This window comes from Benincasa hispida, chromosome 11 (genome assembly GCF_009727055.1).
Source record: "Benincasa hispida cultivar B227 chromosome 11, ASM972705v1, whole genome shotgun sequence".
NCBI classification, from domain to species: domain Eukaryota; kingdom Viridiplantae; phylum Streptophyta; class Magnoliopsida; order Cucurbitales; family Cucurbitaceae; genus Benincasa; species Benincasa hispida.
The window spans coordinates 6,998,986-7,017,979 of record NC_052359.1 but is presented as its reverse complement, the minus strand read 5'-3'; the positions used below and the strand labels follow the sequence as shown (position 1 = coordinate 7,017,979).

General features: G+C 33.6%; 1 protein-coding gene across 1 annotated transcript in view; it reads left to right on the top strand.

Moving 5' to 3' along the window:
- Nucleotides 1–17,850, top strand: part of LOC120090539 (rac-like GTP-binding protein ARAC1) — a 23,976-nt gene extending 6,126 nt beyond the window's left edge. Inside the window, exons 3-10 of the mRNA XM_039048265.1 lie at nucleotides 13,339–13,430; nucleotides 13,697–13,845; nucleotides 14,355–14,442; nucleotides 14,530–14,639; nucleotides 14,772–14,835; nucleotides 16,893–16,957; nucleotides 17,040–17,105; nucleotides 17,194–17,850. Of these exons, the coding sequence (XP_038904193.1) occupies nucleotides 13,339–13,430; nucleotides 13,697–13,845; nucleotides 14,355–14,442; nucleotides 14,530–14,639; nucleotides 14,772–14,835; nucleotides 16,893–16,957; nucleotides 17,040–17,105; nucleotides 17,194–17,295 (736 nt within the window). The 3' untranslated portion in view covers nucleotides 17,296–17,850. The remainder of the gene's footprint in view (nucleotides 1–13,338; nucleotides 13,431–13,696; nucleotides 13,846–14,354; nucleotides 14,443–14,529; nucleotides 14,640–14,771; nucleotides 14,836–16,892; nucleotides 16,958–17,039; nucleotides 17,106–17,193) is intronic.
- The last annotated feature ends 1,144 nt before the right edge of the window (nucleotides 17,851–18,994 follow it).

Here is an 18,994-nt window from a genome sequence, read left to right as displayed (position 1 = left end):
ATGTGGCGCCACACACCTTCTCTTGGCCCGATAGGTGTTCACACATAGTTGGACTATGTTGTATTGTTCATTAGAGGAATCAGTGGTACTTAATGAGTGGAATGTAACTACAGGGGCAAAATGATAAATTGGCCCAACTGTACTTACGAGCATCTGTGAAGGTCATGATGGTTATATCTGATGGACATAGAAATATATCTGTAGTAAGAAGAGTTCAATTATTGGTCTTTAGAGGAATGCCTGGCAGTTAACAGATGGTGGATCTTGTGGCTAAAGAGTTTAGTCAGCTATTCACGTACCGTTGGAGCTTTGAGCCATAGGTTCCATAAGGTCCCTTTGGTAGCTTGGATAAAGTTGAGAATCAGTTTTTTGGTCAGTTTGAAATGTTCAAATTGACAAGAGAGAGTTTGATTATATATGATATAATTGAACTGGTTAATTATATATGATATAATTGACTGAATGTATGAGATACATTATTTTGGAGAAAATTGGATATAAATATGATTTATATCAAGTAGAGGAGAAAGCACTATAGTAGATATATGATATCAAACTATAGGTTAAGAATATAATATGATTATATTCATTATTTAATTAATTAGGCGGTTATGAAATTATTGGTCGAGTAATTCTCTGGAATCGTGCGAAAGTGGGAAGATTGAATTCAGTTCTTGTAACTGAAGAATAAAAATGAAAATTGTTTTCATTTTGTAAGAGATCCGAAAAATCACTCACGATGTGAAAGTATATGATCGCTTAGTGTTGAGAGCCTATACGATAGCGCCCATCATCCTAAACGATCGCACACCCGCACACTAAACGATCGCTTAAGTTTACTACACGATCGCTTAGCGTGCCGAGCAGACCTAAACGATCATTTATCATTTGATAGATGATCACTTAGCTAAACCTACACGATCGTGTACCTTTTCCTAAACGACAAGCACTCAATTATACAATAGTCTTCTACTATCTCCCACATGCTTGTTCATACTACACGATCGTCTTTTCCTCCTCCTTCTACCAATTCCATCAAAGTCCACCCTTTGGATTCTCACTTCGAGAATACTGAGGGCTTTGAGTGGTGGTATCGTCCCCGGGTTGCTATTTGCTCGTGCACTGCTGATCGTGTAGACGCCCGTGGTACTGGTAGGCGACTGTTTGTTGGATGATAAGGAGCGTAGAGGAGTTCGCTTCTACTAGACTGAGTTTAATTGAAGAAAGTTTTCAACTGGTATGTTTACTCAGTCTTTTGTCTTTTAATTGTTAAAGCATGCCAATAATTAGTGTTACAATGCATATCTGTTTGTTATAATGTATGTATGATAATTCTGTCACAATGAAATCGGAAAGATTCGCTTCCACTCATGGATACTCTTGCTTAAGAGTTCCTTCAATAGGTCTACTAACTGAAATTAAGAATTGGCTAGCGACCCAATTCCAAATGAAGGATTTGGGAGAGACGCGGTTTGTTCTAGCCATTTAGATCTTTAGAGATCGAAAGAACAAAATGTTTGCCATGTCTCAGGCATCGTATATTGACAAGATGTATGTCAAGTTTTCGATGCAAAACTCCAAGAGGGGTTTATTCTCTTTCAGGCATTGAGTTATATTGTCTAAGGAATAGTGTCCTAAGACACCTCAAGATGTTGAGGAAATGAAACGGATCTGAAGGAACTGTGACTATCCCAATAAGTCCTACCTGCAGCCTATCCTATTCTCTGCTCTCGAAAAGCCTAGATCGGTCGACTTAAGTGGTCATATTAGATCCTTGGGAACCATCACAAGTACGGCCATAGGTGGACAACCAAGCTCGCTTGAGCCTTTTAATTTAGCCTCACGGCTTGGTGGTCAGCGTAACAATAATGACATTTGTCGATATGCCATCGCCTGTTTACTAAGATCATCATAGATTACAAACAACGGAATTATAGAACATACAATATGCATTAAAATTTTATAAAAAAAAACTACAACATACCTTCTGTATTCTTTTTTGGGTAGAGAATTCTCAGGAGATGTGGGCTCTGAGTTTTGGGCGAGTGATGAAGAATTTGAGAAAGATTTTTTTTTATAAGGAAGAACACTAACTCAAAAGAAAATCATCATCATTCTGTGTTTTTGGTCAAGGAGAAGAAAATCCCAACCACTTCCCATCTCACGTTCAAAGTTTGAGAAAATCATGGGAGGGAGTTAACTCCCTCCTCTAATTAAATCTTAAAACCAATTTTAAATTTAATTAAAATAATATAAATTATATAATAACTCATTTATCATATAACATATATTATACTATATGTTATATCGAATATAACATATAACACATAGTTTATATTATATCAAATAAAACATAACCTATGGTTTTAGATTGAAATTCTCTCATTAAACCTAAGGTATTTAATATGAATCAAATTCATATTAAATTTAACCTATAGTATTTATATGAATCCAATTCATATAATTNTTAAAACTAATTTTAAATTTAATTAAAATAATATAAATTATATAATAACTCATTTATCATATAACATATATTATACTATATGTTATATCCAGTATAACATATAACATATAATCTTAGTTTATATTATATCAAATAAAACATAACTTATGGTTTGAAATTCTCTCATTAAACCTAAGGTATTTAATATGAATCAAATTCATATTAAATTTAACCTATAGTATTTATATGAATCCAATTCATATAATTAATATTTGAATCATATTCAAATATTTATTTCCTCTCAAATAAACTTTATATTATAACGTATCAAATACATTATTCTAATTATATCACATATAATTTTCTCGATTAATTTGAACAATTAAAATTAATCCAAAATTGATTCTCAATAATCTCTGTTGAGCTACAAAGGGGGCCTTATGGACCTATAGATTGAAGCTTCAATGGTACTAAGCAACAAACGAGAAAGTTGCCCCATTTTCAATAACAAAAAAGTGGACACTCCACTAAAGACTAACAACTGCACTCTTCGCACTACAGATATATTTCTGTGTCCATTGGATATAACCAATCAATGGTGCGATAACCCTTCACAAATTGCTCGTAAGTACAGTTGAGCCAAAATTTATCGTAAGCTTCAAAAATCCATATATGGGTTGAAACAAGCTTCTAGATCTCGGAATATAAGATTTGATACTGCGATCAAATCTTATGGCTTTGAACAGAATGTTGACGAGCCTTGTGTTTACAAGAAGATCGTCAATTCTACTATAGCGTTCTTAGTTTTATATGTTGACGATATTCTACTCATTAGGAATGAAGTAGGTTACCTAACTGACATCAAGAAATGGCTAGCAACGCAGTTCCAAATGAAAGATTTAGGAAATGCGCAGTATGTTCTCAGGATTCAGAATGTTGTCTAGGTATAAGATGCGGAATTCCAAAAGAGGTCTTTTACCTTACAGATATGGAATTCATTTTTCAAAGGATCAATGTCCTAAGACACCTCAAGAGGTTGAGGATATGAGACGCATTCCCTATGCTTCTGCAGTAGGGAGCCTGATGTATACAATGTTATGTACTAGACCTGACATATGCTACGTAGTAGGGATAGTCAGTAGGTATCAGTTCAATCCTAGATATGATCATTGGACTATCGTTAAGAATATCCCCAAGTATCTTAGGAGAACGAGGAACTACATGCTCGTGTATGGTACTAAGGATTTGATTCATACTGGATACACTGACTCTAATTTTCAAACTAATAAAGATGCTAGAAAGTCTACATCTGGATCATTGTTCACTCTTAACGGAGGAGCAGTAGTGTGGAGAAGCGTAAAACAAACCTGTATAGCTGACTCCACAATGGAAGTTGAATACGTAGTTGCTTGCGAAGCAGCAAAGGAAGCAGTATGGTTGAGAAAATTCTTGACAGATTTGGAAGTCGTTCCAAATATGCATCTGTCTATCACTCTATATTGTGATAATAGTGGTGCAATTGCAAATTCAAGAGAACCAAGAAGCCACAAACCGGCAAGCATATTGAGCACAAATACCATCTAATCTGGGAGATTGTACATCGTGGAGACATTGTAGTAACCCAGATATCTTCTGAGCAAAACATTGCTGATCCTTTTACAAAGGCCCTCATGGCTAAAGTGTTTGAAGGTCACCTACAGAGTTTAGGTCTACGAAGTTTGTAAACTAGGATAAATGGGAGAACTTTTGGGTATATGCCCTAGTTTATTGTATTCATATATTTATTGTACTCATATGTTTCTCACTTAAATTCAATATTGTGATACTTCACTAGGAGTTTTAGTCCAAGTGGGAGTTTGTTGGATTTTATGTCCTAAAACTCGTAGTTTGTAAGTTAATAAACATATTCTTTTTTCTTTTTTTTTTGATAAAGTTGTTATTGAAATTGTAATCTTGAATCCAATAAACTAAGGTCCTGAGGCTATTTAATGTGTTTGAACTTTATGTAGTGATATAAATGTGGATCAAGTTTCAATATATAGCCAAAATGGTCTATAGTATATGAATAAGGTTGGGCGTCTTATTCTAGGGACACTATGGATTGCGGCCACTTTGTAGTTAGTACAAATGATGTGATCCTGAATCGTTCATATAAAGATATGTGGTGAGGGCATCATATGCAATGAGTTTGCATGAGACTGAACCATGAATAGTCACTTTTTACGTTCTAAATGTCGTTTAATGTATAAAACTGACTATTTTGTTAATTGATGACCTAGGTAACTTAATCTTAATCCTAAGCTAACTATGAACTCCTGTTCACTTGGAATTATCCTTAGATCAGCATAGGTGAGGGCAGCTCAATATCGCTGGTCTAATAAGCCTCCCATTTCAGAGGTAAGATCAGGTGGATAGTTGGGACATAAGGTGCAAGACGAATTCACTCCTATCCGTTATAGGATAGTAGATAGGTTTGTTCCCTTTCGTACGGAATCCAGGTCTTGAACAAGGGGCCCCACCCTCTCCTTAGCCCGAGAGGGGTTCGGTTTATAGGTTGGACCTAAAACCAATTGTTCATTAGAGGATCAGTGGAACTTAAGGAACAAGATGTAGTCTTGGGGGTAAAACAGTTTTTATGACCCAGCCGAGATTACGAACAACCTGTGAAGGATTAGCTTACTAATCATGGTTATATCAGGAGGACAGAAATATATCTACAGTGAGGGGAGTGCACTACGGGACTTTAGTGGAATGACCTGTTAGTTAACAAATGTTGATTAATTAGATTAAAGAGTTTTATCAGTTAATCTCGGATTGTTAGAGCCCATGATCTATAGGTCCATTAGGTTCTCCTACTAGCTCATATGGAATAAACTTAGAATAGTATGATAGAATAATTCGAATTGTTCGAATTAGGTGAAGAGAGAGAAACCGACAAGTATATGTGATATAGTAGTCGGTTTTCAGTTTAGAGATACAACTTTAATATTTAAATGTGATTTAAATATCAATAATATGAATATGTTCATATTCGGAAGCTCGAAAATAATGGAAATGGTCAAAGAGTTGACTTTTTTACTTTGAAAAGGCAAACTTTGACCGACCTTATATTCAAATGTGTTTTGAATTTCAAGAAAATGAATGCAGATTCATGCTCAGGAGGTCAAATTAATCAACACGGAAAAAATCATAAAAAGTCAAAATGTTGACTTTTTGGTCAAAGTTTGACTTTGACCAAATGACTATTTTGCCCTTTGACTAAAGTTAGTAGGAAAATTCAAACTTTTATTGGATAACTCCACTAACAAAATAGTAGGCTAAGTGTTGGCTCATAGTTGAGACATTAAGCCCACTTAGATAATGGATTATAGGTGTTGGGTTTTTATGGATTTGGATCATGCAAATATTGCATAGTTTTTCTATAAAATGGGCTTTTGAATTTGGATAAAAGACTTTTTCCATTTTCTGCAAAAAAAAATGGTTTTCATAATTGGGCTGAAAAATTAAAAACCCAAACCCAAATTCATTCTTATTTTCCATCTCTTTTCTCTCTCTCAGTTTTCTTCATCCATCGGGTCCCACAACCCGGTTCTGAGTCCAAAGGATAGTAGGTCAACTCTAGTGGGGGTCCAAAAGAGTTGGGTCAAGATTCAGCAAGGAAAAGCGGTTTTCGGGAGCTTCAAAGGTAAGTTAATTTACTATTTTTCCTTCTTTTTGCATGCTAGTTTTCTTTTAATTAAAAGCAATTAGAGTGTAATTAGATCCTAATTCCGCTGCGTATGTCTCGTGTTCCATCAGTAAGAACAAAAGATTGGCCTTGTCTCAGGCATCGTATATTGACAAGATGCTTGTCAAATATTCGATGCACAATTCCAAGAAGGGTTTATTACCTTTCAGGCATGGAACTGTTTTGTCTAAGGAACAGTGTTCTAAGACTCCTCAAGAGATTGAGGAAATGAGACGGATTCCTTATGCATCGGCTATTGGTAGCCTTATGTATGCAATGTTATGTACTAGACCTGACATTTACTATGCAATGGGGATTATCAGTAGATATCAGTCTAATCTAGGATTAGATCACTGGACGACGGTCAAAACAATCCTCATGTATCTTCGGAGAATGAGGGACTATATGCTCGTGTATCGAGATAAGGATTTGATCCTTACAGAATACAGAGACTCTGAATTTCAGACTGATCAAGATTCTCGGAAATCCACATCAGGGTCAGTGTTCACTCTAAATGGAGAAGCTATAGTATGGCAAAGGATCAAGCAATGATGCATCACGGACCCCACTATGGAAGCCGAATACATAGCTGCTTATGAAATTGCTAAAGAGGTTGTTTGGCTTAAGAAGTTCCTTATTGATTTGAAAGTTGTTCCAAATATATTTTTGTTCATCACACTTTATTGTGATAACAGTGGTGCTGTGACAAATTCTAAGGAACTTAGGAGTCATAGAAGAGGCAAGCACATAAAACAAGAATATCATTTGATTTGAGAGATTGTGCATCGAAGTGATGTGATTGTCACGAAAATCACGTCAGAGCACAATGTTGCTGATTCGTTTACAAAGGCTCTCACGGCTAAAGTGTTCGAGGTTCATCTAGAAAATCTAGGTCTATGGGATATGTGGCACATTGTCTAGGGCAAATAGGAGATATTACTGGGGTATAGCATATGCCCTAGTTTATTGTATTTTTTGTACTTTATTTGTATTGTACATTAGTCTCCCTAAGCTTTAGGACAAGTGGGAGATTGTTGGGAATGGTGTCCTAAATCTCCTTGTATTCTCGTAGTTTGTAAACTCTGTATAAACATATTGTTGTTAATAAAATAGTGTTATTTTATATACTCAATCCAATAAACTAAGATCCGAGGTTATTTCATGTAATTTAAACAAGTATGTAGAGACATATAAGTGGATTTTGTTTAAATAATAACCTAAATGGTTTATAGTAGATGGATAAGGTTGGGTACCTTATCCTGGTGACACTATGGATACGGCCCGCTTTGTAGGTGTTACAAGTATTGTAAAGTGCTACAAATGATCTATTCCTGATCATTCATGTGGAGACATGCGAGTGGGGACATCCTATACAAAGAATTTGTATAAGACCGGACCACGAAATGATTAGTCTCTTTATATAACGCCGTTAATAATATAAACTTATATTTCACTAAGATGACCATAGGTGACATGACATGAATCCTGAGTGAGTCGTGAACTCCTGCTCATGAAGACGGTTCTTTGATTTGTATGGGTGAGAGTGGTTAGATTGCCAACTCAATAAGCCTACCATTTTGGAGATTCGTCAGACTGAGGAGCTGGGAACTCAGCTACACAAGACGGAATTCACTCCTTCCTCGATATAGGGGTAAGTAGATAAATTTCTCCCTTAAAGGTTGATTCCAGGTCTTGAACATAGTGGCCACACCCTCTCCTGGCCCAAGAGGACTTGGTCATAGTGGAACTATGACTTATTATTCATTGGAGGAATCAGTGGTACTTAACGAGTTACATGTAACCACCGGGGCAAAACAGTATTTTGGCCCAGCTGTACTTACGAGCAATTTGTGAGGGGTCATCGCACTGTTGATTGGAATCCAATGGACATATAAATTTATCTGTAGTGTGAAGAGTGTTTATCAGTCTTTAGTGAAGTGATCGGCAGTCAACGGATATTGGGTAATTTAATTAAAGAGTTTAATTAATTATTCGAGTATCGTTGGAGCTTCAATCTACCGGTCCATAAGGTCCCCACTGTAGCTCAACAGGGATTTAATCTTTGGATTAATTTGAAGTGTTCAAATTATTTGAAGGAATTAATTATATATGTATAATTAATTATAATGTATTTGGTACATTATGAGAGGAATTTGAAAATGATTCAAATATCAATTATATGAATGAGATTCATGTAATTAAATATAAATATGATTTATATTGAGAGGAATAAAATATTTGGATGTGATCTAAATATCATTTATATGAATGAGATTCATATAAATGGATTTAATATAAATATGATTTATATTAAATGTCATATATAGTTAAGAGAGAATAAAAATTATGTTTATGTTATATTTGATGCAATATAAAACTATAGGTTATATGTTATATTTGATATAACATATAATGTATATAATAAAGTTGTTATCATATATTCTATTTTTATTAATTTGTTTGAAATTAATAAAAGGGAAGGAGTTATAACTCCCTCCCATTATTCTCTCAATAACTAACTTGTGATAGAAGAAGTTGAGAGGTCATCTTCTTCCAAGAATTCACACACAGAGAAGTTTAATCTGAAAAGAGAAAGGTTCTCTGAAGAAAACTTCCCTTTCATCCTCTCCTTCTCCTTCCATCTTCCAATGATTCAAGCAAAGCCCACAACTCTTGCTTGAATCCTTTAATTCCAAAAGAGTATACAAAGGGTTCTCGCTTGGTAGTGTCCGTGGGTGAAAAAGGATATCCACGAGGAAGGAGATCTATTCGTGGCTCATACGAGGGATTACTTGAAGAAAGGTTTTTCAAATGTGAGGTTTTTTTAAACCTATTTTCTTAGTAAAAGCATGTTGTAATTTAATTTTTAATGCATATCTATTTGTATGTTTACTGTAAATTTTATATTCAATAATCAATGGAATTTGGACGATCTACTTCCTCTCAATGATCTTCTCATGTCGAGATTTCTTCAGAGAGGGTGTGGCCACATTATTCGCCCCAGAATCAGCCCTTAAGGGAGCAATTTATCTACTTACCCCAATATCAAGGAAGGAGTCAATTTTGTCTTGTGTAGCTGTGTTTCTAGCTCTCCAGTCAGATGAATCTCCAAAATGGTAGGCATATTGAGTCGGCGGTCTGGCCACTCTCACCCATGCAAATCAAAGGACTGCCTTTATAGGCAGGAGTTCACAACTCACTTACGATTCAGGTCATGTCACCTATGGTCATCCTGGTGAAATGTAAGTCTCAACTATTAACGACGTTATATAATGAAACTAGTCATTTTGTGGTTCGATCTTAAACAAACTCTTTGTATAGGATACCTCTACTCACATGTCTCCACATGAATTATCAGGATTAGATCATTTGTAGCACTTGACAACACTTGTAACATCTACAAAACGGGTCGTATCTGTAGTATCACCAGGATAAGGTACCCTGCCTTATCCATCTACTATAGACCGTTTAGGTTATCATTTAAACATGATCTACCCATATGTCTCTATATACATGTTTAAATTACATAAAATAACCTAGGATCCTTGTTTATTGTATTGAATGTATGCTCATAAAATAACAATTATTTTAATAATAACAATTTATCTATACAAAGTTTACAAACTACAAGAATACAAGAGAGATTTAGAACACCAATTCCAATATAATGAAACTCTAAACATTCAACTCTGTCTAGTAGATTTACGAATTTTAAAAATTCGATAGTTTAAAGACTAAATTTGTAATTTTGAAAGTTGAAAGACCATATTAGATAGAAGCCTCAAAGTTGAGGGACTAAATTTGTGATTTAAACTTTAAATTATGATCCGACCTATATATTGTAAGTTCGCCTTTTACTTTATAATTTTAATATTTAAATGCCTAGATCCAAAACAACCTACAAAGCACAAAACTCAAATAAGTCAATATAAATATAACTCAAATATACCACTTGAATAGATGAATGTGAGCCTTTTTTACTGATTTTTTTTCTTCAACGAGTGAGGTACATAGATTTGAAACTTCAACTTCAAAAATATAGAACGATGGATTATCATTGAGTTTAACTTTTCTATATATTTTTCTAGTCAAAACAAATGGTTAATAAAAACAAAACTATTTACTCCAAACCATTGGTTTGTTTTTCTCAATTGAATATGCAACATGTTCAAATCATTATAACTAACAGACATTATTTATTAATGCATACTTAATAATAGAAAATGGATTAGAAATACATTTTATATTGTTTTTTTTTAATTTAATATAAATACAAATATCTTGTTTTTTAAGGAAGGAAAATCTATATTTATCAGTTAGTTATTATTTTAGCTGTCTTTCAAAATTTTAAAAGAACAATGATGACATTAGGCTGCACAAACCAGCAGGACAGCAAACACAAAAGGCCACAAAATCCATCCTCCAATATCCAGTTCATTAAGGGTATATACTAAATTTTGAGATTAATAAAATTTTAGTTTCCATTTTTTTATAGTTAATTTTTAATTCAATTTGGTATCTATAATTAAGTTTTTCGTTTCATTGTTACTCTATTTAGTATGCGACACATTTTCATGTGAGTGATAATGAAATTTTACTACGTGCATTAGTTTATTGTATAGAATTTAGAAAAATAATACATGGAAATGAGTGAGTGTTTGAGTATATAAAAGACACGATTTGTAAAGACTAAATTGAAACTTTTGAAATGTTAGAAACCAAATTAAATGGTAGAAACGAAGGTAAGACTATCCATTCAACACAAACTTCTTAAGTTGTGTGGTCTAAATTTGTAATTTAAACTTTTCTCTTTTTAAAAAGAAAAGAAAAAAATTAAAATTAAAAAAGAAAGAAATTATAGGTTCCAATCACGTTGAATGAGTGTTTAAATCTTCAATTTAGATATTTCGAATTTAAAAGTCTATAATTGATCACTAAACTCTAAAAATTATTAACAATTATTTGAACTCTTAATTTTATATCTAATTAATTTCCTAACCTATTAAAAACAAAAATTAGGCTTTACGTGGTTAAGTGACATAAAATTGAACTTTAAAGATTAACAATCTCAAGACATTGTTAAAGCTCATAAAGCTATTATATATAGTTAAAAGTTTCTTCAGTTTTTTTTTCATGGATGAGTATTCAATAGAGGATATTGAATCTAATTGAAAGTTAGATATATACTAACACAACTCTAAAATGTTCCTTTTCAAAAGTTTATTCACATTTGGCATAAATTTGTACAATTAACTTTGAGGTGAGAAGTTCGTTTCCTCCACCTTACATATTGTTAACTATTTTATTTTTAAAAATTAATGGTTAATTAGGCATCATTTGGTAACCATTTGATTTTTTGTTTTTGTTTTAAAAAATAAAGTCTATAGACACTACTTCCACCTTTAAATATATTTATTTATTATTTACTTTTTATCGATGGTTTAAAAAACCAAACTAAATTTTGAAAACTAAAAAAGTAGCTTTTAAAAACTTGTTTTTGTTTTTAAAATTTGGCTAAGAATTCAACAATTGTATTTAAGAAAGATGTAAATCATTAAAAGAAATAGGTGGAAATAGGCTTAATTTTCAAAAGCCAAAAACAAAAGAAAAAATTATTACCAAACGGGTTTTAAAATTCAAACCTAATATTATGAGAAAAATAGCATAAATTTTCTAAAACAAAAAACTAAGACCTCGTTTACATGGGGGAAATGGGTATAAATCAATCACAATTCGTTTTGTGGGCTCCATCAGATTACTTTAGATTTTGTTTACACGTTTATCCGTAATCGTAATTAAAAGTAGAGTCCATCATACCATCCATAATGAAATCTTGTAATCTGATTCAGCTTGGAAAGGTTCTCAATCCAATTGTGTTTAAATATGCAGGTGGGACTCACATATTTGGTAAGCATAGTTTTGTGACAATTTCCATCATTTTCCCTTTGAAATGAGGCGATACCGCTTTACAGATGGAAGTATTGGTAGCGATTTCGCCCGTTTTAATAGTTTTATAACCCCCTTTTCTTTATCTTACAGATTTACCGGTTATTCGAAGTATAATAGCGATTTCAGTTGCTTTAACAATTTTATAACCCCCTTTCTTCGTCTTGTCGATCTACCAGTTATTATAGTGAAATCGATAGCGGTTAAGATCCTGATGCTTTTATTGATTTATTGATATATTCTTCTTCCTACCCACTTACTGCTATATAACCTAATCGACATGACCGTCAGTGAAGCACACAATTACACCTATAAACGATAAGGAAATCGATTTCTTCGATAAGTTTAAATGGAATATATAAAAAATCAAATAAAGTCAATATAAATACCGATGAACGAATGGAATACTAAATAAACTAGTGTGACCAGATTAATGGCGACTTTATAATACTTGAAAAGTAACGACAAAAAACATGCAAGTTCCAGTTTCGAACAACATTGGAACATATGCATTCCTCAAAGCCCTAATTGTATGTGTTATAAATAGTTAATTGAAGATGATTATCGGTTAAAATAAAGTAAAATGTCGAAGTAAAAGGCAAAATATGTTACACTTATATGAGGATGAGCGAACAAATGGTCGACGAATACTGGAAAATGGAAATCGGAAGCAGAATGTGAGGAAATAAAGAAGTATGGATTAAAGCGGTCGACACATTGTTTGAAATGGGAGTGAAGGGCGGTGTTCAATGTTGTCCATCAGAAATGGGTAGTTTTTATCATTTTCGTTCCACTTTTAAATGAATGATTTGAAATAAACAGCCTCAATCATAATCATATTGCTTTTGAAAAATTAGATGAGTAAACATTAACAATCACACTAGTTTACAATCGAGGCCTATTTCGATTAATGGTCCAATTGAAATCAACTTAAATTACACTATTTTTCATTCCCCATGTAAACATAACCTAAGAACAAAAATATTATCAAACGGGATCTCAACAACCAGATTTATAATTTAATTACAAGTTTATTTAATGTTTGAACTTTGAAATTTAGACCACTTTTAGACATTATTTGGTTACTAAACTTCTAATTAAACCTTATTTAAATATTTTTTATTAAAAAAAAAAAAACCAACCCAATAGAAAAAAAAAGGATTTTTGGTTTTAATTTAAAATGAAGAAATAAAATAAAGAAAGAAATAAAGAAATAAAGTGGGGAAAAAAGAACTGAACCAACCAAGGTTTGTTGGCGAAGATTGGTTTGCTCAACGAACGCTTCATCGGCATTATTTCCCGGCTTCAAAGGTTTCTCTCTCTTCTCTCTCTCTGCAACCACTCCTCCATTGATTCTCTCAATTCTTCCTTTGTTACTCTCTTTCCCTCTTTCTTCTTCAATTCCCCGTCTCTCTCTCTCTCTTTTTTCTTCCCTTTTTAGGGTTTTCTTCAATTCCCCCCCTTTTTCCCCTTTCAGATGCGCTATTGACTTCCGTCCACCGCCTGCCGGAGCAACGACCAACTCTCCACATTCATCACGGCGTCTAAGTAGTGGGTTTCTTTCTTTTTGTCCTCAGGTTCACGATCTGAAGGCCGTCCCCACCCCCCGCCGCCCCCCTCAAACAATGGAGCGCTTCAAAGGTTCATCAAGTGCGTCACCGTTGGAGACGGAGCTGTTGGCAAAACTTGTCTCCTTATCTCCTACACCAGCAACACCTTCCCCACTGTCAGTCTTTATTTCTCTCTTTCTTTTTTATTATCATTACCACCCCCTCCCCCCCTTTTTTTTGCCTTCTTTTGATTGCTAGGATCAACGTATATGACTTACAATATTTCATAATGCCTTTGTCTTGCCTTGTAATAACAATTGGTTTCATTTAGCCAATGGATATTGCATACATATGGGATCTAGAATTTTCTTGATATTCTGTTTTGCTTCTGCCATTTGGCATCAATTTCTTGTTTTATTTATGTAAGAGTTTATGTTTGAAGCGTGGTCTATGATTGCGTTGCAGAAATTGAAGGAATGGATTGATATTTTATTATTTTCCATGTTTTCTTTATTAAAAATGAAAAAAAAAAAAATTGATATGATCTTCTTTTGCATGTTGCCTTTTATTTATTACTTTTCTCTAGAAGATTAGAATCTGTTCTTTCTTTTTAAACAATGTTTTCTTAGTTTTGTAAGAAACTTACATTTGGTAATCTTTCCTTCTGAAATGTGCTCGAATGTAGGATTATGTGCCTACAGTTTTCGACAATTTCAGTGCAAATGTGGTTGTGAATGGGAGCACTGTTAACCTAGGGTTGTGGGATACAGCTGGTATTTTGCTAATCCATTCTCTCTTTGTTTTTTTAGTGCTACTATTACTTTCTTTCTTGGGATTGAATTTGTTGTTCTATGTAACAGGACAGGAGGATTATAACCGACTAAGGCCTTTGAGTTATCGTGGGGCAGATGTTTTTATATTGGCATTCTCTCTCATTAGCAAGGCCAGCTATGAAAATGTTTCTAAAAAGGTAAAATAAGATATGGTATGGTATATAAGTTTTTCTCTATGATAGAATGATTTTTCCCACGTTTTGAACGTTTTTAGTTCCCAATATATAGTTACTAATGCTTTATTTCAATCTTTTTGGCATAATTTTCAGTGGATTCCAGAGTTGAAGCATTATGCACCAGGAGTACCTATTGTTTTGGTTGGAACTAAGCTTGGTAAGTTATTTTTTCTTATGTTCTTTGAACCTTTTTGTTATTTGCTTCTTCTTAGGATTTGGCTTATTTGTCAATATAGTTTCTATATTATGTTTGTTTAGGCTGTGCTGTCGTTTCTCATTTTAAATCCTCTTATAAAGAAAATATCATGTCTCGTTTGAAGAAGTATGCTTTCTTTCTAAATCAGGTAAGTATTACTCTGACTGATGAATGCCTGCGCTGATAACTTGATAAGTAATGTCTGCCGTTAACGAATAACACTTAATCTTGATTACCCATCTCGGATTACTATTACACATAAATGCATTTGATGGGAGTTGGAAAACTATAGGCAAGTATAAACAAAATACTGCTAAAAATATCAGCCAGAGGAGCCGAAACTCCAGAAACAAACCCGCCCCCAAAAATGAAATTCTGCATGCAACATAGGCTCTAGAATTTTGGCAATGAAATTAGTCGAGGTGCGCGTAAGCTGGTCCAGATACTTACGGATATAAAAAAAGGGCAATGAAAGGAAAAGGTGTGTAAAAATGTATGTTAGTAATATAGGCTCTAGAATGAAATTCAAGTGTGTATAACTTCAAACCTCAGACCAATGCACCACCGTATCACAAGAAAATATCTTGTTACCCTCCAACACACTGTAGTGTGATGAAGAGTTGAATTGCCCATAGAGTCCTCACTTCAAAAACGAAGAAGGAGATGCAGCAATGCCTCCAAAATCCTCCAATCCGCTGGGAGTAGGCCGTAAAGCTCATATGGAGCAATCTGTACCAAGTACTTTGCGAAACTGAGCAATGAATAAAGTATAATCCATATCCTTGGTGCCTTCTTAGTTTATCTCAAATATGTTAAAGAAGAATGTGAGTCTAAGTGGTGGGGAATCGTCTGTTCATTTTAAGAATCTGCCCTTCATGTGACCCAGTATTTTTTGTTTTTCTTCATTGTTATTATATATTGCACATTTAAAGAATCTGCCCCTCTCCTGTACTTTTAATTTATTTGGGCTGGTGTTGGCCACCTGGTATCTTCATGTGTATTTTCAGCTAGTTTTCAGCTAGACTTCATGTGAAGATTGCTGACGGTAGCTTGTAGAATAGTTTGTTGGTATACCGTCTCTATTGAGATATAATTAGAATCCTTCTACTCCCCTTTCTCTTCATAATTGCTGGTGTCAATTTATAAGGATACTGTATGTTTAACCTTCTTTTCGTTTACATTTTTTCTTGAAGAATGTAGTATTGTTCACACTAAAAGGAGAGTACAAATAGGGAGGAAGAGAACCCTTCCTATTAGCCAGAGCAGTAAAAGAAAGCTCTCCAATTGACTTGGAAGTCTAAAGTAGATTAATTATTAAGGAAAAAAATTAATAAAACCTTAGAATGGATACACCATACTTAAAAGCACCATTTTCTAGGATTTTAAAATGTTGAGGCGTGGACAAACTGACTCGGACACTCACGGATGTGTTAAAAAAAACAAGTATCTTGTGAAGTTGTATCGTAAAATAAACCCTATAATAATGACAATGTTGCGTTGCTGCCTAGATGTTAGTCCTGGGAGTGGCCATGTTATCAAGAATGCCGAATGTTTGGAATTGAAATCATATTTAGGACTTAGCATCTGACATCACCACCATTTTCATGGTTGAAGCTAACCAGTCGTGTGGTTGATCTTGTGGACAAGTGACACAAGATTTCAGTCACTGGATTTCATTTATTGGCTTAGAGCAAGCCTAGACTTCACTTGCTGCATAGAAGAAAGAAAAACTTTCTTTATAACTTTTTGGCTATTGTGATCTTGATAGTTATCTGGTGATGGATTTGTGTTTCTTGCTTAATTAGATCATGATATCCATACATTTAACTACATAATACAGCTGCTGATTGAGATAGGTTTCTACAAGTTAATGGTATTGATTTTGTCTGTTATCTTCTCCAATTCAGTGATGGGATCTATTTTTGTGATATTCATATTTATGGTTAATGCACTAATATGTGTGCCATCAATGACTTCCCTGGATTATTTATTACTTTTGTTGATTTTTCATGAGGTAGATCTTCGATATGATAAGCAGTTCTTCATTGACCATCCTGGCGCAGTTCCTATTTCAACAGCTCAGGTAAATTGTTGTCTTGATTGGTTTTTTATTTTCAAGCTGTTCTTGTTGTGTTAATGTAATTTGGCTTTCATGTCAATGTCAGGGAGAGGAGCTTAGAAAGCTGATAGGGGCTCCTGCATACATCGAGTGCAGTTCAAAAACTCAGCAGGTATTTGTATACGTTTCGCGAGTGACCTAGTATTTTGGCGTTGTAGTTATGGACTATTAATTTGCTTTTCAACATGGTGTAACCACAGAATGTGAAGGGAGTTTTTGATGCAGCTATTAGGGTTGTACTTCAACCTCCAAAGCAGAAGAAAAAGAAGAGCAAAGCTCAGAAAGCATGCTCGATATTATGAGCAAAATTCTAGTTGTGAAAACATGACATCACCCTTTGTCTGCCTGTATTCTCTCATCCTTTTTTTTTCTTTCTTTCTTTTTGATTCTGTAGTGGCCTAAAAGTCTGATTTATTTTTCTGTCCCGCATTACTCGCAATCTCTGTGAAGCATCAACGGGTAGTTTGTTACTGCTATCCAGGAAACGACGTGGTATCGAATTAAAAAGACAACATGTTCCTGACCTTTATTAGCCTTTGGTTTTAATTATGTACTAATAGAGATCTGGATACTGGAACGTGACACCGGTTAGGAAGAAGCAATCTGTTTGGAAAAAAGGGCAATTGGAGTTTGTATGATGTGCTTGAAAAGTGTATGTATGGAGGGAAGAAGGGGAAGGATTTGTAATGCAAGTGTGTGCTTCAGAGAGAAACATTGGTGGATTCTTTTATTTATAAATTTGCATTCTGACTTGACATTAGTGGTTTTTTTTTTGTAGCATAGAGCCATAAATAGGTTCTTTGGAGTTGTTTTCTACTTCAAATGAAGCTCCCAAGCTTGAGTTGCTTGAGTTTTTTAAGTTATGTGATTTATTATTTTTCTCCTTTAGATCTCATAGATGGTTGAAGAATTGTTCTCATTTAGTAAAATACATTTTGCCAACTGCTTATTAATTCTGTGATTTTTTGTTTTCAAGTTTGTTTTTGTGGATGTTTTGTTTTGTCCAGATGGTTAATTTGTTTTTCTTTTGTAAAATGTTTATATAACCATTTTTTTCAAAAGAACAAAATGGTTTTCTACCGTCAAGATATCAAACTTTCTTCAAATGTGTGTAGGAGTGTTTTTTAAATTGTTAAAATTATGTCATCCAAATCATTCGGATATATGTATTTAATTACTCAAATTAATTTGATATTTAATGTTATACTCTTAAATGTAATTTTTACATCATCGTTTTGAGTGATTTTCAAAATGGCAGGTGATTCTATTTCATAATCGAGTTCAAACATGCCTTAATGCTGCTAAAATGGCTACTCAATAAAAGCAATGAATGGGATGTACGAAGTTAAAGGAAATGACAAATTTATAGTACCATCAATTTCAACTTAAAAACAAAAAAGGAGATATTGTGTGTACTCGGTATTGGAAGAATTTCAAAAGATGATCATTTCGGTCATTTTCTAATAATTTGGGGTTTTTTTTTTTTTTTTTTTCCTTTCTCACTATATATAGTCGGGGGATACATTTGAGAATTTCTTTATTATTATGTTGTTGTTATTTTTTAAACTTGTTAGGAAATAAAAAAAGATGGTCTTTATCTTTTAGACGAGAAATGGGTTCTTTTAAAACTTGTTACGAAAATATTATAGTTTTATTGATCGTCATCCCTTGAAGAGATGAAATTCATTTTTGTAAGAATCTCGTTTGTCAAACAAACACATTTCTCATCTCTTTAAGAATAGAGATACAAAAATTTTAACCATGTTTACAAATGGGCACAGTAGTTGAGGTACCTTACAACAAATGAGCGGGCATGGATTCAAACTCACCCAGACACATATATTTTTAAAAAGATTAACGGAATGGTTACATTACCAATTTAGTTTTGAGTAATTGAACCATAATTAATATTTAATTAATTCAAATTTATTTAAAATAAAATAAATTAGTGTATACGTATATGGTTGAATTATGAAGTATAGAGTTAATATATTTGTAGAG